Consider the following 18,875-nt stretch of genomic DNA (forward strand, 5'->3'; position numbering starts at 1 on the left):
TTAAGACAAAAGGTAAAAAGAAGATAAACTCCCTCTGGTATTTAAGTGTTGAAGAAAAGCATGTTGGGAAGTTTTCAGTTCCTGCAAGACAAGGTGAACAGAAAATCAGTCTTTTTTTTTTTTTTTAATTTTTTTATTGTTATGTTAATCCCCATACATTACATCATTAGTTTTAGATATAGTGTTCCATGATAAGAAAATCAGTCTTATAATGCTCCCTCCACTCCCAGCAAGACAAAAAGAAAAAATACCCTAAATATCTGGCCCTCAGAGTATTTGTTAATTTCCTTTTAAACTAGGAATCTTGTAAAATATCCCAATACCGTAAAAAAGATAAAAAGGGAGGATTAATAAAAGTATATATAGTTGTTACCAAAAAAGAAGAGCTTCGTTATATACCGAGGAAAATTCATCTCCATCCCAGGAAAAAAAAAAAAAAAAAAAATTCAGATGAAAACTGACCATACTTAGATACAAACATATTCAATCAAGCATTTGAGGACATTTTTTAAAAATGTAAAATCAGAAATTCAAAAACCAAGAAATGAAAACGGGAAGAAAAGTGGAATAAAAAGAGTACAAACTCGGGTGCCTGGGTGGCTCAGTTGGTTAAGCGACTGCTTTCGGCTCAGGTCATGATCCTGGAGTCCCAGGATCGAGTCCCGCATCGGGCTCCTTGCTCAGCAGGGAGTCTGCTTCTCCCTCTGACCCTCCCCTCTCTCATGTGCTCTCTCTCTCTCATTCTCTCTCTCAAATAAATAAAAATCTTTAAAAAAAAAAAAAAAAAAAAGTACAAACTCAGTAAAGAAATGGAAGGCATAGGAAAAAAAAATACTGATAATATATCTATAAAATAAATAAATTACAGGATGCCCCAGGGAGAATACACTCAAATGAAAGTTTAATAAGGTGCATCGAACAAATCAAAAGTACAATGAGATAGCACCTTAACACCTATCAAAATGGCTAAAATCAAAAGACAAGAAATAAGGGAGGGTTAGTGAGGATGTGGAGAAAAAGGAATCCTCATACACTGTTGGTGGGAACGTAAATTGGTACAACCATTGTGAAGAACAGCATGGAGGTTCCTCAAAAAATTTAAAAAAAGAAATACCATATGATACAGTAACTCCACAACTGGGTATTTACCCAAAGAAAACAAAAACACTAATATGAAAAGATACATGTCCTCTTATGTTTATTGCAGCACTATTTACAATAACCAAGATTTGGAAGCAACCTAAGTGTTCATCGATAGATAAATGGATAAGGAAGATACAGTATATATTCAGTGGAATATTAATCAGCCATAAAAAAGGATGAGATCTTGAGGGTATTATGCTAAAGAAATAAGACTGGAAAAGGCAAATACCATATTGATTTCACTCATGTGGAATCTGAAAAAAAGAATGAACAAAAAGCAGAATCAGACCTATAAATAGAAGAAAGTGATGGTCAGAGGGGAAGGGAGTGGAGGTTGGGCAAAAATGGGTGAATGGGAGTGGGAGATAAAGACTTCTGGTTATGGAATGAATAAATTACAGGAATGAAAGGTACAGCATAAGGAATATAGTCAGTGATACTGTAATATATGTTAACAGATGGTAGCTGCATTTGAGCATAGCATAATATGTAAACTTGTCAAATGACTGTGTTGTATACCTGAAACTAATATAACTTTGTGTGTCAACTACACTTTAATTAAAGGAAATAAGAATTGAAGAAAGGTAGGGGAAAAGCAAGTAAATGAAAATGACAAAAAGAATGAAGTAGAAAGTGTCAGAGATACTATGTACTTGAAAGTTACTAAGAGAGCAGATTTTCAAGTTTCTTACCACAGAAATGAAATGGTAAATATGTGATGTGATGGAGGTGTTAGCTAAGGCAGTGGTGATCCTCATTTTGCAATATATAAATGTATCAAAACAACACATTTTATACCTTGAATTTACACAATCTTATATGTGAATTCTATCTCGAAGCTGGAATAAAACAAATGGCAGAGAAAAATAGTGGAAATTGAAGATAGGCAATGAAAGGATAACATTCATAATTAAGAGTCTCAGGAGAGGAAAATCCATGGAAAGCAACTATGTTTAAAGCAATATTTAATGAAAATTGTTTAGAAATTGAAAAAAGATTCAAATCTACACACACTTATTAAAGGGTCTACTGGGTATTGGGGAAATGAGCCCAGGATGATCATTTCTAAGACATTTCCTAATAAAATTATTTGATTTCAAAGATAAAAATCCTTTATGTCTACAGGCAGAAACACGACATAACTTCCAAAGGCAAACGAATTGCACTGATTCAGACATACAAAAAATCCACTGGGGGGTGCCTGGGTGGCTCAGTTTGGTTAAGCATCTGACTTGTGAATTCAGCTCAGGTAATGAGCTCATGGGGCGTGAGACTGAGCCCCGCATAGGGCTCCGTGCTCAGAAGGGAATCTGCTTAAGATTTTCTCCCTCTACCCCTTCCCCCACTCTGACGTGTTCTCTCTTTCTCTCTCTAAAATAAGTGGTTCTTTTTTTAAAAAAAGAAATATTAAAAATCCAGGGACAACCAAAACAAGGCTCAAGTAGAGCAGCCTTTAAAAAAGAGAGAGAAAGTGCGTGCCTGGGTGGCTCAGTTGGTTAAGCGACTGCCTTCAGGTTGGGTCATGATCCCGAAGTCCCGGAATCAAGTCCCTCATTAGGCTCCCTGCTTAGCAGGGAGTCTGCTTCTCCCTCTGACCCTACCCCCTCTTGTGCTCTCTCTCTCTCTCTCACTCTCTCTCTCAAATAAATAAAATCTTTAAAAAAGAGAGAAAGTATGAACTAAGGATTTTAGGTCAGCCATATTGTCTTTATCAAGGTTATGGAAAAACGGTTCTCAGCATAAAAGAACTTAGGGAATTATGCACCCATGAGCTGTTTTTAAGGAATCTGCTAGAGGATATTTTATTCAACTGAGAAATAACCAGAAAAACCTCCAAAAGAAACAATGATCTTTAAAATACATAAATGTATTAGTAAGACTAAAAGGTAGAGATGTGAGGGAAAGACTACTATATGTTGTGACAGAATAGCTGTAATAAAAGGAAGAAAAGGAAAAGGGAGAGTGAAATAGGAAAAAGAATAAGCTTATTGATGGTTGTTTGTTGCATAAAGAATAGGTGAGAGTGTTAAAATAACAATAAAAACTCCTCAACTGGGTAATTATAAAGTTTGGGATTTGATAACTATATAATCTAATAGTTCACTGTTTCATGGATATTGGCAGAAGACATAAGACTTGTGGGTCAGAAACAACTTTTTTTTTTTACTTGTGGTATAGTGAGTAGCATATCATTAGCATATTTCTGTAGATTTCCTCTTCCTAGATCTCATGGAGGCAGTACTGGGTGGCCTACGGTGATGCTACACACATAGTAGGTTTGCACTGCAACTAAGAATCCCTGAGTTTGGGGAATATACTGCTTTTATAGTGAACAAGCCTGCTCGTTTTTCAGCAGGAGACTACCTCATCCTTCAGGATTGCTCACTACAAGCACAACTCTGAGAAATGGCCCAGTTAATGAGTGGTTAGGACTGTGCATTCTTGGCAAATGCAACAAATTGTGTAGAAGCACAACAGGCCCCGGGAAGACTATGTATCACCACAGATAGTAAAAGAGAGGTAAGAGAACAAGTGAACTGTAACAAGTATTGGCAAGGGTATAGACAAAGCCCTCATGTGTAGCTGGTAGAAAAATGAAGAGGTGCAGCTTCTCTGGAAAACAATTTGATAGTTCATGAAATAGTTAAAAATGGAATTACCATATGATCCATCAGTTCCATTCCCACATGTATACCCAAAAGAATTGAAAACATGTGTCCACATAAAATCTTGTGTGCTAATGTTCCTAACATTCATCATAGGTGAAAAGTAGAAACAAACCAGATGTCCTTTAACCTGATAAACAGATAAACAAGATGTTTTATGTTCACGTGATGGCATATTATGCTGCAACAAAAAGGAATCAAGTATTGATACATGCTGTAATATAGATAGATGAATCTTGAAAACATTGTTCTAAGAAATCGACACACAAAACCACATATTATATGATTGTATTTACATGAAATATCCAGAATGGGGAGATTCATAGTGACAAAAAGTCGATGCCAGTGGGCATAGGGTTTCTTTTTCGAATGATAAAAATGTTCTAGAACTAGATAATGGTTGCACAACTTTGTGAATATATTAAAAACCAATGAATTGTATACTTAAAAGGAGGATTTTATGGTATGTGAATTATATCTCAGGAAAAAAATGTGTGAGGAAGAAAAGAATACAGAGACAAACCTTTTTAAAAGGTTTAAGTTCAAAAGTAACCAGTAGAACAAAAATACAGGTTTTCCTAAGTAACAAAAACAATTTTTTATTGAAGCAAAGAATATACATTTCATAGAGAAGTGCAGTAAGGTACATTTAATTATAAAATGTTATAAAACTGTAACCTGCAATATTGGTCATACCAATAAATGTGAATGGCTTCATCTACCCATTATAAGGAAAAGATTTTCAGTTTGGTTCACAAAAGAAGACCCAGCTATATACTGCTTATTTTTTAAAATATTTTTTTAAAGATTTTATTCATTTATATTAGAGTGTGCACATGAGCGGGGGTGGGGTCAGAGGGAGAGAGAATCTCCAGCAGACTCCATGCTGAGCACAGAGCCTGAAGTGGGGCTCGACCTCACGATCCTGAGATAATGACATGAGCCAAAATCAAGAGTTGGACCCTTAACCAACTGAACCACCCAGGTGCCCCTTTTTGCTATTTAGAGAGACAATCCTGTGATTCAAATGTTTCAGGAAGGCTAAAAATAAAGCAGTAGATAATGGCATACTAGACCAATGAAAATGAAAGGGGACAGGTATGGTAATCTTAATACCAAAAGTTGAGTTCAAGCTCATGAACTGTGACATAGAAGGATGATTTTTTTTTAGTGCTAAAACCTACAATTTATGGTGGAGATAGAACACATGAGTATCTTCGCAGCATATTACACAGAAACCTTCTGTATGAAACAGACACTCCAGAGGATTCAATGAGACCTAGAAATATACTACTAGAGAATTTAATCCTCTATTCTTAGTGTAGAACAGATGAAGTAGAAGAAAAAATGGTATAGAAGACCTGGACAACATAAACAGTAAGGTGAGTCTTAGGGAGGTAAGTCGAATTCTACAACATGTTGATAAACTGTATCAGGTGCCTGTGCCACATCAGCTTATTTACCAAAAAATTCAGTAATTTTCATAAATTAGATATAGTAACACTTTTCTGATTACATGCAATGAAATTCTCAATTATAATAACAGAAAATTAATTGGCTCTTTGACGTGAAAAATTTTAAGCCTACCAAACAAGTTTTTGTCAAAAGATAAATACATACTGAAATAACAGAATTTTGCAAAATAAAAGCAGTGAAAATACACTATATAGCAGAATCGATGGAATACATCAAAAAGTGTTCAGAAACCGGAGGGGAAACAGGCAAAAGGAATAAATTCACAGGAGATGCAGATACCAGAGTTAACTTATGCATATTTTAAAAGAGCTGATTAGTATTTCAAGGATTTAGTGGAGAATTTTAGAAGATTGAAAACTATCAAATGAAATAATGATTTCCAAATTCTACAGCTAGAAACATCTACAAATGAAAAAGCTCAGGGGAACCTGGGTGGCTCAGGTCATGATCCAGGGATCTGGGATCAAGGCCTGTGTTGGGCTCCCTGCTCAGCAGGGAGCCTGCTTCTCCCTCTCCCTCTGCTGCTCCCCCTGCTTGTGCCTATTCTCTCTCTCCCTCCCAAATAAATAAAATCTTAAAAAAAAAAAAAAAATGAAAGCTCAGTAGTAGGTGGGTTTTATAGAAGGTAAAACTTGACTGAAGAGCAAGTTAGGGAACTGAATAATAAGTCAGAAGAATACAAACAGATGAGGAAAATTTTAATACATAATGGAGTGTAGGACACAGATAATAGAAAAGATCTTAGGTAAGTGTAATTAGAATCCTAGAAGGAGAAGAAAGAAGTATTAGAAGAGGTAATGGTTGAGAATTTTCCAAAACTTATCAAAAGAAATCAATTCACAAATTTGAGAACTCTATAATCTCAAAGCAGGATAAATACAAAGAAACTTATGCATGAGCACATTATAGTAAAACTACTGAAAATGAAAAACGAAGCTATAAAACCAGTCAGAGGGAAAAACACGCATTACTTTTAAACCATCACAACTTCTAAAACACCCACTGGCAGCAAAAATTGAAGCTTCATTTATTAAGTAAACAATTTCCACACAAATGTGAAGAAAATTTTCAGCAATAGCCAAGCACTCGGTTTACCAAGTGGGAGTTTTTCAGACAAAAGGGGATCACAGATGGAAGCATAGATATGTGGAAAGAAATAAAGACAATGTAAAGCATTTAGATGTATGTATATTGACTGTAGAGACCAGTAATAAAAGGGTCTTTTGTACTTTAAAATACATGCAGAATATAAACACATGACAGATAAGAAAAGGAGTGATGGAGTGAAAAATTCCTAAGATCTTTGCATATTCTAGAAAGTGGTAAATATACTAATAGTGGATTTTAGTAAGCATATATATCATCTAAGAATACAGCTTGTAATTAATAAGAGGGGAAATAGAATAATAAATGAAAATGAAGGCACAGAAGAGAAAACATACTAGGAGGAGGAAAGAACATAAGATAGATATCCTTTCAAGTATATCAGAAATTACAGTAAATATAAATATTCCAGTAAAGAAGCAAATATCAGATTAAATTTTTTTTAAACACAATTACTTGCCACTGAAAAAACAGCAGTGTAAATACAAGATTTGAGAAGAAACTTCGTTTCTCGGTTGTTTGGCTAGGATCAAGTGAAGAAGAATTGAAAGTACAGAAGAAGTTGTGCCTTCTGAGCAATAACCAAAGGAGAGCTGGTGTGTCTCCAATCTTCAAAGTGTAATTTAAGACAAGAAGCATTATTTAATGTAAAAATAGTATTTCATCATGATAAACATGTATCAAGTTTAAATGGTCCTGGATTTTTATGTGCCTTAGTATATAACTAAAAGAAATAGTCGTTAGTAAAATGGGAACTTGACAAATCCACAGTGACAGGGAGAGAGATTTAAACATCCCTCTAAAAGAAGCAAGCATAAGGAATCAGTAAGGATTTTGAGGATTTGAATCTCTGCCCAGTAGTTAGAGAACTCTACACCCATCAACAACAGAATACATGTACTTTTCAAGCACACGTGGAATGTACTCTGCACACCTGGGTGGCTCATTTGGTTGAGCTCCGGACTCCTGGTTTTGGCTCAGATCATGAGATGTCAGGGTCCTGGAATCAAGCACCACGCCCTGGGCTCTGTGCTCAGCGGGGATTCTGCTTGAGATCCTTTACCTCCGCTCCTCCCCCTGCTTAAGCGTGTGAGTGCTCTAAAATAAATTTAAAAATAATAAAATAAAAATAAATGTTATACTCTGGAACGTAAAACAAATCTCAAGGAAGAATTTAATTTTTGGTTTGTGTTTTGGCCATTATGGAGTTAACTTAGAAACCAATTACAAAAACAACTAAAACAAATTATAACTTGAAATTCAGCAGTATACTTTAAATCACTTGTCAAAGAATCACTATGAAAGTGAGAAAATATTTTGAGCTGAATGAAGAGGATATATCAAAATGTATGAAATTTGTCTTGAGCCTTAGGTGAACAATTTAAGCCTTAACGTTTTAGGAGAAAGACTGACATTCAGTGAAGGTTAGTATCCACATCAGGAAATTAGAGAGCAGCAAACTATACCTACAGAAATTAGAAGCCAAGAAACAATAAAGATAAAAAGTCAGTGGCCTGTAAAGCATAAAGAGGATGAAGAAAAGTAAAAGTTGATACTCAGAACAGAGTAATAAATTTGATACTACTTTTTCAAAAATAGTCAAGAACAAAACATGTTGCATAGCTTAATATCAGGATGAGAAAAGGATAGACTACTATGGACCTAATGAAAATTCTAAAAATAGTAAAGGATGTTATTAAAAAAATAAGTTTTGCATTTTAGATCATCAAATTCCTTAAAAAACAATTTACTAAAATAAGCATGTGCATGCGTGCACACACAAAATCTTCATAATCCATTTTCTAGAAAGAAAGTGCATCTGTAATTAACAGACCTTTTCATTTAGAAATTTCCACCCACATGGTTTCATTGGTGATTTTTTTCCCCAACATTTAAATAAGAATACAAAAAGTCTTAACAGGAAAGAGAAAGATTGAATTCCTTTTTTATGCATCCAGTTTAATTTTATTTTTATTGACATATAAGTGACATAATGTTTGAGAGCCCAGTTTAATTGTGATAGCAAAACCTGGCAAGTACATTACAGAAAGGCAATATTACAGGTTAGGGTTTTTTTTGTTATTATTCATTTGAGAGAGAGCCAGCAAGAGCCTGAGTGGGGGAGAGGGGTTGTTAGGGAGAGGAAGACACAGTCTCTCCACTGAGCAGGGAGCCCAACTTGGGGCTCCATCCCAGGACTCTGGGATCATGACCTGAGCTGAAAGCAGGCGCTTAACGACTGAGCCACCCAGGTGCCCCAGGATTTTTTTAATTAAAAATCTTAAAATACTAGGGAATCAAATCCCAGTGATATATCGAGAGGATAAAATATGACTGTTAACTTTATTCCCAGAGTTGCAGGGTTGACTTAATTCAGGCAGTACCTTCCTTTATTGCAGTTTGCTTTATTGTGCTTTATGGATACTGTTTTTTACATACTATAAGTTTGTGGCAACCCTTGGTGAGGTCGTCTGTTGGTGCCATTTTTTTTAACAGCGTTTGCTCACCTGTGTGTTTTTTTTGTCACTGCTTGGTAATTTAGCAATATTTTAGATTTTCATTATTATGTTTGTTACGGTGATTTCTGATCAGTGATTACAACTCAATAAAAGCTCAGATGATGGTTAGCATTATTTAGCAATGAAGTATTTTTTAATTCAGGCATGTATGTACTTTGTTTTTTTAGACGTACTGCTATTGTACACTTGATAGGCAACAGTGTTTTGTAAACATAGGTTATGCATTGGGAAACCGAAAATTTTATTTGATTCACTTCATTGCAACATTTACGTTATTAGAATGGCCTGGAACCAAACCTGTAGTATCTCTGAGGTGTGCCTATATTTGAAAATCACTATGATTCACTATAGTAATATAATTATAGTCATATGATCATCTGCATAGACACAGAAAAAGCATTTGATAGTACTCAAAACCCATTCATGATTGTTGAAGCTTTTAGCAAACTAGGAAAAGAAGGAAACTTTCATAGCCTTATTAAAGTTATCTGCATTAGCCCTACGCTAAACATTGAAAACTTTCTCCAGGCCTTTGGAAATGTGTAAGGAAAGCTCAACATTACCAAAACCATTGGGTAAGAGGTCCTGTAAAGTGTGTTTAAGGAAGGGAACAAGGATAGATCGAAAAAAATAATGTAGCCTGGGTGGCTCAGTTGGTTGAGCTTCTGACTCTTGATTTTGGCTTAGGTCAAGATCTCAGGGTGGTGGGATCAAGCCCGGCTTCAGACTATGCGCAGAGTCTGCTTGAGATTCTCTTTCTCCCTCTCTCTCTGCCCCTCCCCCTGCTCACATGCTCTCTCTCTAAATAAATAAATAAAATCTTTAAAAATATATAAAATTGTACTAAACAGATGAACGATTTGCATGTAGGAAATCAAAAAATACACCTAAACTTTTTAGAATTAATAAGTCATTTTAGCAAGGTCACTGGATACTTATGTACAGAAATCAGTTGTATTTATATTTAGAACCAACAAGTAATTTAAAAATTAATTTAGTGAACATACTATTTGTAAACATCAAAAAGTCCGTATATGTTAGAATAAATCTAACAAAAGTTGTAGGAAACATCAACACAGAAAACCATAAATAAATTTTGAGATCTTTAGATGTAAATTGAGAGGGGGTGCCTGGGTGGCTTAGTCGGTTAAGCATCTGACTTCGGCTCTGGTCATGATCTCAGGGTCCTGGGATCCAACCCCATGTCGGGCTCCGTGCTCAGCAAGGAACCTGCTTCTCCCTCTCCCTCTGCTCCTCGTCCTGCTCATGCTCTCTCTCTCATATGAATAAATGAAATATTTTTAAAAAAAGATTGCTTTTAGATCTAAATTGAGAGAAACAGTATTTTTAAGATAATATTGTCTCCAAATTTCTATAAAATTGAGTGCAGTCCCCATCAGAATCCCAGCAGATTTTTTTATGGAAATCAAGAAATTGACTTGTTTTATATATATAAATATATATATATGCACATATGTATATCACATAAGAATATATTTACAATAACCTCGTAAAATACTTCATTATAAACAGATTTGCAAAGACATTATTATTAAATACTCCCCAAAAGCAAAAAATTAAATTTGAACAAAAAATGAGATAACCATGTTCTTAAATAGGGAGTTAACATCATAAAACTACTAATTTTCCTTTGGTTACCTTGTAAATTTGATGAGATCCCAATGAAAAATGCTATCAGGTATGATGGTGGTTTTGTGCAAAGTGTGTGTGGAAGGATAAAAAAAGCCAAGAAGAACTAGAAGAAAGATGAGAAAGACCTATTTAGTGGAGCCGTGTACATGTTTTTTATATACTTAAAATAATTCAAAAAGGAGGGAAAAATGCAACCTCTTAATCAAAAACAAAACAAGTATATGTAAAATTGTTGGTATAATTCCACTGAGATTTATTATTTCTGGTGAGTTTAAAAGACAGTATTTTGGTAATGCTGAGCTTTCCTTACACATTCCCAAAAGCCAGGAGAAAGTTGTCAATGTTTGTTGTAAAGTTAATGCAGATGCCTTTAATACAGTTATGAAAGTTTCCTTCTTTTCCTAGTTTGCTAAAAGTTTCAAAAATCGTGAATGGGTCTTGAGTACTATCAAATGGTTCTTCTGTATACATACATAGTAATTTGCATTTCTAATGGGATAAGTCTTGGGCACAAAGAGCTAGTTGTCTTATTTGTAGTAGTAAAGGTGACATTAAAGTTTTTAATTTTTTTGTGTATATATTAGATATAAACACATATTACATATATGTGATGGTATGTAATTATAATTATTATAATATATACATAAATCATTAGGAAGCAAAATCATGTAATACCAGAATGTTGGTGGTAATGTTGATATTGTTAAAGCTGTTATGTATGTATAGATAACATGTATGTGTATATTTACTTCTACTTCACAAATTTTGTCTTACTGTTTTATGAAGTCGTGTGCTCAGATTTTATCATGTATTTACCATTTGTTTACTTTTAATTTCTTCTATCTGAGACCTTTTTATGGGAGCATTTGTGTTACATCTGAGGTACACTGTTTAAAATTTTCTTTGATATTTGTTGATAAACAGCTCAGCTGGGTGTATTTTTTTTTTCTTTTTTATTATGACTGAAACTATATTTTGTATCATTCTTGAGGATTGTTTTGCCATGAATGCAATTTGGGGAGGAGAATCCTTTTTTTTTTTTTTCTTTTTTCTTAGCACAGTCAATATAGTCATTGTTTCTGGCACTTAGTATTTTTTGAGAGGTCCGTTATTAATCTAATTGCCCTTCCTTTATAGCTGATCTACATTTTCCTTGTGGCTGCATTAAAAGTCTTCTTTTTATCTTTACTATGTGAATTTGTAGTTGTATTTTCGGATTTGTTGGACTCTTCGAGTTTTTGTTTTAATCAAAAAGTTTCATTTTCTCTTTGGATATTACCTTGTTCTTCTGTCATCTCGTTCTTGAACTTTAAGTATATGTTAAATCTTTTCAGCCTATCTGTATCTTTTATGCTTGCTTATTTTTTGTCCCATCTTGACTTTGTGGCTGCATACTGTATAATTTTTTTGGCTTTATCTTCCCACTTTATTCTCTTTTTAGTTATATCTCCATATGGTGTTTAATTCCTTTTTTTTTTTTTTTGCTCCTTTTTTTTTTTTTCTTTTTCCTCTGTTTCAGTTTGGGTAATTTCTTTTGACCTATGTTTAAGTTCATTGATTCTTAATTCACTTGCATCAAATCTACTGATGAGTTTATCAAAGGCATTTTTCATCTTTGGTACTATGATTTTTATTTCTAAGATTCTCATTTTACTCCCTCATATTTTCCTTATGTCTGCTGAAATTTTTCAAGGGTTTATATGGTCCACCTTTTTCACCTTTCTGGTGCCTTTACTGTATTGGTTGTGGTTGTCTTAAATTCTCTCATAGTGGCAGCATCTGGATCATGTCTGGTTTTGGTGGATTGCTCTGTTGTTTGCTTTGTCTTTTGGCAGTGAATTGGTTTTTTTGTTTTTGCTGGGTTTTTTTGTTTTTTGTTTTATCCTTTCTATTTTTATGTGAGTCATTATTTTGGATCTAATGATACGTACTGTGTATAGGGCAGTAGAGAATGAGGATAGTCTTTACGCCTGGACCTGAATACACCTCTTCTTCTGCTAGAGTTGAGCTAGGTTTGCATTGTTTTGTTATTATGGTTACCTTATTGCACCAGTGCTTTCAAATTTCTCTAGTTTTCCTTTGTCCTTAGGATTGGGATTGGTTTGTTGGGAGGTCTTAGTGGTGTTCTTGTTCCATCCCCATTTTAGGTCTTCTTTGTGCTCTTGTGTTTCATACAGGATATCTCTACACGTTCTTGTCCCTCTTCCAAATGTAGACTGTATTTACTTATTACACATTGCTCACTAGCCTGGTATTGGGGAGTAAGGGCACTTGGGTTTGTTGTGGGTTTTGGGGCCTGGTCAGCCCTTACCTACTTAGTGCTATTTATAATTTCTGGCTTATTTTCAAGTTTCTTTTTGTTGGAAAGTTTTATTATAACTTTATATTTTCTAATACTTAAAATACATTGGAATATTTGCAAATATGAGTCTGTTGTCCTTTTCCTGGGCCATTATTGCTCATTATGTCTGTCATTTGTTCATGGTTATCCTACCATGTTTCATGGTTTTTGTTATAGTTGGGGGTCTTTTTCCTTGTGTTTTTTGGGGGGAGAAGGTATGTTTATCTGTGAAGTCATATATCTTGAACAATAGGTGTGGGAATTCTTTGAGGTTCGGGTTAAAGTTAAAGTCTTGCAAAGAGGTTTCAGATTTGTTTTTGCCCGTTGCATATGTACATTTATCAATCCTGAACATCTTTAAATTTACTTCATGCTTAAGGTATTATGAATTCAAACTAATGACCTGCATGAGGGATAGCTTGTATTTTAAATTCTTAGGGAAAATGTTTTTTGTCTGTTTGGTTCGTTGCTTTTTACCCCCTCTTCTCTCAGTGCCAAGCAAGTTTTCTTCCTGTCTCCTTCTGCAGGACAGGCTTATACCTCTGTACCCTCACAATAAGGATTCAGCTAGTTGAGTTGAGCTTACAAGTAAGTCTCCTATTGGATTCCCCGTCTTTGATGGATTCTCTGTTGTCTTTCTCACTCCCTACAACCATCAAGGTGGAGGGGCTAGTCTCTAGAGTTAGGAAATCTGTCTTCTGGTAGGTTAGGAGCTTCGTTGGTAACCTTTCTCCTGGTATTTTTGCTTTCACTTCAGTCTTGGCCTTTGGATTTCTTTTGTAACATGAGGTATGCATTTGCAGTTTTGTTTTGTTTTTAATCTCGCATTTCAGTTTACTTGGCAGGTTTGTTAAGGGTACTTAATCCTTCATACATTGTTTAGTCTTTGTTTTCATTTGGTACTTTCCTTAAAATTTTGAGACTCTTAGAAACTCCTTTCCTCAATTTACTATTTACATTTTGGAAAGCCTTTATTGTTTATCTCTGCTTTTGCTCAATAAATAGTAGATACTAGAAAATTTAAGGATTATGTGATACTGAAATTTCACCTAACGTGGTTAATATAATTCATCCGTTGGGATAGGGCAGTATGAAGGAGATGAATTTTAGTAGTCACACTTGGGTTTTGAGTCCTTACCCACTTGTATGAATTACTTAAGTTTTACGAAACTCTGTATGATCTATCGAAACAGTAGCTATGTGATAGGAGTGTTGTGAGCCTTAAGTGATATAATTTTACTTTCTGGTACATGCTCTGGTGTAGTGATGGAGTGACTACTTTGGTACTCTCAACATTTTTTAGAAAGCAAATTAAATCTCAAGGAGGTAGCATATATTGCTACCTGTTCAATACTTGTTGAGGTGGAAATCATTCCCATGTCTCTTCTGGATTTTACCTTTCAGAAGAGTAATAGTAACTTACTCTGCCTACCCTCACATTTCTTGAGTACCTTACATGTATTTCGAAGGACCTATCATATATGGGGAGAAAGAATCTAATGTATTGCCCATTTTGGCAAACTTTCTGAATGTTCAGTGAACAAAGATTAATATATATATAACGCAGTTCCTATCTTAGGGAACTTGTTAGCTTGTTAATGATATGGGCTTATGTAGTAATTACGGTTGATATGAAGGGGTAGTAGCTTCCTGGGGCGGAGGAGGGAGGGGTCATGAAGTATGGGAAGGATGCCACGATGTTGGCAGAGGAGTGGGCTTTGTGGCAGTAGCACAGCAGCATATACAAAGGCCTGAAGGCAGTGGAGAGCATGTCCTATTTATGAGAAGTCTAGATTGTGTACACAAAATAAAGTAGTTGTGGTCTGAGGACAGGAATGCCTTTTGTAATTACAGAAGAGATGGTAATTGAGATGTGTCTTAAATGAACGGTGGTTCAGCAAGTGAAGATAGAATGGGTAGGATAACACAAAGTAAAGTTACCTAGTAAAATATAAGTTACTATATTATAGGGACCCATGAATAGTCATATTGACTTGGCCACTACTTTTGAAATCCTGTACCACTCATACCTGAAACAGACAGACATCAACTGTTTCTGAGAAATCATCAGGAAATTTTGTGCATCTCATCAGAGCTTTTATGTGACAAAGTTTTTTTTTGTGGGGAGGAGGGTAAGGGAGCAGTTTTTCCAGGCTTACTTTTATAAGATACAGTAATAAATTTGGAGGATGGGTCATAAGTGGCTTTGAACATCACAAATAATAGTTTAAAATTCATTCAGTAACTGTTAGAGGTCCACTGTAGCATTTTGTACAGGAAATGTGATAAAGTGATGATTTACTGAGGTGACTTATTTGACGATATAGGATGGAGTTGGAGAGGAACGTGTCTGAAGCAGCATCACCTCTTTCTTTGTATAGTTCAGGACTGAAGTGATTAAGACTTGAGTAAGGAATGATGGTAATGGGAATGAAAGAAAGGGCAATATGAGAGTACTTTATAAAAAAAGGATCGACAAGTTCTGAGAAGTGATTGAAAATAAGATTTGGAAAACAAGCAGGAGAATTAGGGATATTCATGAAATTTCATACTTGGGTAACTGGAAATTTTTGATATTAGCCAAGGATAGGACATTTGAAGGAAAACTTGTGGGGGAAAAATACTGTTTATGTGATGTGATGGTAATTATATGTTATACTGTAGAACATCAATATGTCTTTTTAAAAATAATTTTTAAAAGTGGCTTCATCTGTGATTGGACAGGCAATGTGGTCTTGTATCAGTACCATAAATGTTGGACACAGACCTACATTCCAACTCAACTTTAATAATTATCACAATGTGAGACTGGAAAGTCATCTCTTGGGATTTTGCTTTGCTCATCTATAAGCTACACATAATATTGCTTACAGGCCTACTGTGTGAACTAAATAATACAGTGTTTATGCATGCTGGCCCATTTTAGCCCTCAGTAAATGTTAGTTTTCACTTCTTTATTAAAAGATGCCAGCTTTGGGGCACCTGGCTGGCTCAGTCAGTGGAGCATGCAACCCTTGATTTCAGGGTTGTGAGTTCGAATCCCACATTGGATATAGAAATTATTCAAAAACAGAATCTTTAAAAAAAAAAAAAAAGGATGCCAGCCTTACTCTGTTGTCATACTTTAAGATGGACACCAAAGAATAATGCATAAAGCATTTTTGTTTCGCTGTTGAGCATTTCATTGAAATCATAGCCATGATTATTGGCTAAATAAAATACATGTAGAATCATGCAGCTTATAATTGGACTAACCCAGAAGTGGTAATTAATTATTGAATGTGTAGGTGTAGTTAACAGCCTTTGCTTCTGGTAAGTGACTTTTTTAGAGCATATATGTTTATGTGAGCAAGACAGACTATTTCCTGAAAGGAAACTGTGGTCTCCAGATCTTTATAATAATGTCACCTTTAATCTTGAACTCATGAGCGTTGTTCTACACAGATTATTTTCTTGAGGCAATTACTTGCAAGAAGTAAATGAATCCTCCTTTGAGCCTGTTAAGACTCCATAGACTGTCAGTAATATGGAAAAATTGGATATTTAATCAGGAATGTGAACATGTGTTCCAGGTAGAGAATTCCAAAGATAATGAAGACAGTATTCTACAAAGAGAAATTCCTGCCAGACAGTCTCGACGAAGGTTTCGGAAAATTAATTATAAAGGAGAGCATCAAACTATTACTGATGATGTGGACATTAACAGCTATCTTTCTGTGAGTATATTTAGGAAAAGTTCATGGATCGTCCTTAATTTTTATATATAGTATCTTCAATTTACATGTATTTTTGGTAATATCAACACTTAGGGCTTAACATATAAAATTTTAGAGCAGATAAATATATATAATTTTTTTTTAAATACTTCTGCTCAGTTGAGTTTGGTAGAAATGCTCTTACCAGTGGAAGTGTTGTTTTTTGCTTTGGTTTTTGTTTAAATAATGTAAAAAATTCTTACCATATCTTTTTAGACCTTATTTGTGGATTTTCTTGCCTTTTTATTGTCTGAATGGAATATGGAAAAGAGTTCTGAGAACTCAGGTTGGGAGCTTTTTTCCTGATATGCTGTAAGGCATACAAAAGAAATAAAAATATGTCAATTTTTCTCCTGTGGTATGGGAGATACAAAGACTGTGTGTTAGTGCAGAAACGTGGGCAAGTGTTAGCTATATGTTTTTACATGCAAATATTGAAGAAGAAGAAACAGATGAAATAATTAGCTTTTGTAACACTAGAAGAAACATAAGCTGTTTCTCCAGAAGTCTTCAGTTTTGTAATTGTAGAGAACTTCATTTTAAACTAAAAAGTATTTGAATCAAGAAGGATAGGGATGCGTGGGTGGCACAGTCATTTAAGCGTCTGTCTTTGTCTCAGGGTCCTGGGATCAAGCCCCATGTCGGGCTCCCTGCTTGGAGGGGAATCTGCTTCTCCCTCTTACCTACTCGTGCTCTCTCTGTCTCTCTCTGTCACTCTCAAATAAATAAATAAAATCTTAAAAAAAAAAAAGTAAGGATAATCTAAGAAAGAATAAATCCAGGGATATTTTATCAGTTTCAAAGAAGTCATGATCCCCCCAAAAATATAAAAACAGTTTAGAGATTGATTGCAGCAAAACTCCCAAGGGTATGTTTAATTCATTTGGTTGTCAAAACAAATTCCTCCTTCCATGTTAAGAATAAGGATTATATAGGGAATTGTGTATAGTGGAATAAATGTTAAATTCAAGGCAGCTCTAAGGATTTAGTCACATTTGCCTTATGTCTTTGGCTCCATACATTCTATTTCTAACAACAAAGAGTAACATGAAATAGTCCCCCAATTTTTTTTTGTTTGCCACATCTAGAGGCACACAAAGTTCATTTCCTGTTCTTATTATGTAAAAATCTTTTTATGTAATAAATTTCCCCATAATGAATTAATTTCAACTAACATGTTTGCGTTATTGTACAAGTAATATGTGTCTGTTTTGGAAAAATTAAACATTGACTAGTCATACTGCCCAGTTATGTAACCATTGATGACATTTCATATATTCTTGGGTAAAGGTTTTTTTTCCACATAGAGATACAAATGTAAGCTTTTTGGCTTTTTAAAACTTAAATATATGATAACTTTTTTACGTGTGTGATGTGAACATCTTTGAATGCTTAAAAAAAATTTTTTTTTTACATTACCCTCAAGAGTGTCATGGTACTCCACTATAATAATTGCCATAATCTACATACTTCCAATATTTGGTCATTGAGATTTTTTTTCTTTTTATTTTTTTAAAATAAGGTGCTGGGGCGCCTCGGTGGCTCAGTCGGTTAAGCATCTGCGTTCAGCTCAGGTCATGATCCCAGGGCCCTGGGTTCGAGCCCTGGATCAGGCTCTCTGGTCAGGGGAGAGCCTGCTTCTCCCTCCCCCTCTGCCTGCAGCTCCCCGTGCTTGTGCTCTCTTTCTCTCTGTCAAATAAGTAAAAATCTTTAAAAAAAAATAAGGTGCTAATTATCTTTGTGGTTACGTTTGTCCATATGTTGGTTTCTTTAGAAAAATTCTGAGAAGTAAAATTATTACCTTTAATTGTGTTACTTGGTTTTCCTTATATGAGCTACAGTGCATAGTTTGTATGTATGTTTTGATCACTTACTCCAGTCTCAGCTCTAGTGTGTTCTGAGACTTTTTTGGTGTCCTGTCTTGAAGCCCAGGCAAATTCTACATTTTCTCTAGGTAGCTATGGCTTATGCTCCCGAGTCATGTACTTCTAACTCCCATGTGTGCTGAAAGTTGTCCTCTTGGGGATATGTTGGTTTCCTGTGTAGACCAGAAAGAGTAGCAGGCAAACTGCTTGAGATTCTGTGCATTTGATGACTCTAAGTGAAGTGTGGCATTGTTGGATATAAACATTTGTGTAGCTAGTTCTTTTTTTTTTTTTTTAAAGATTTTATTTATTTATTTGACAGAGAGTGAGTTAGCGAGAGCAGGAACAGAAGC

General features: G+C 34.9%; 1 protein-coding gene across 6 annotated transcripts in view; it reads left to right on the forward strand.

Moving 5' to 3' along the window:
* Positions 1–18,875, forward strand: part of RAPGEF6 (Rap guanine nucleotide exchange factor 6) — a 199,644-nt gene that overhangs the window by 59,404 nt on the left and 121,365 nt on the right. For all 6 annotated transcript variants that reach the window (XM_078067544.1, XM_078067545.1, XM_078067538.1 and 3 more), the window contains one exon: positions 16,475–16,618. In XM_078067544.1, the coding sequence (XP_077923670.1) occupies positions 16,475–16,618 (144 nt within the window). The remainder of the gene's footprint in view (positions 1–16,474; positions 16,619–18,875) is intronic.

Source organism: Halichoerus grypus, chromosome 2, assembly GCF_964656455.1.
Source record: "Halichoerus grypus chromosome 2, mHalGry1.hap1.1, whole genome shotgun sequence".
In the NCBI taxonomy this organism is placed as follows: domain Eukaryota; kingdom Metazoa; phylum Chordata; class Mammalia; order Carnivora; family Phocidae; genus Halichoerus; species Halichoerus grypus.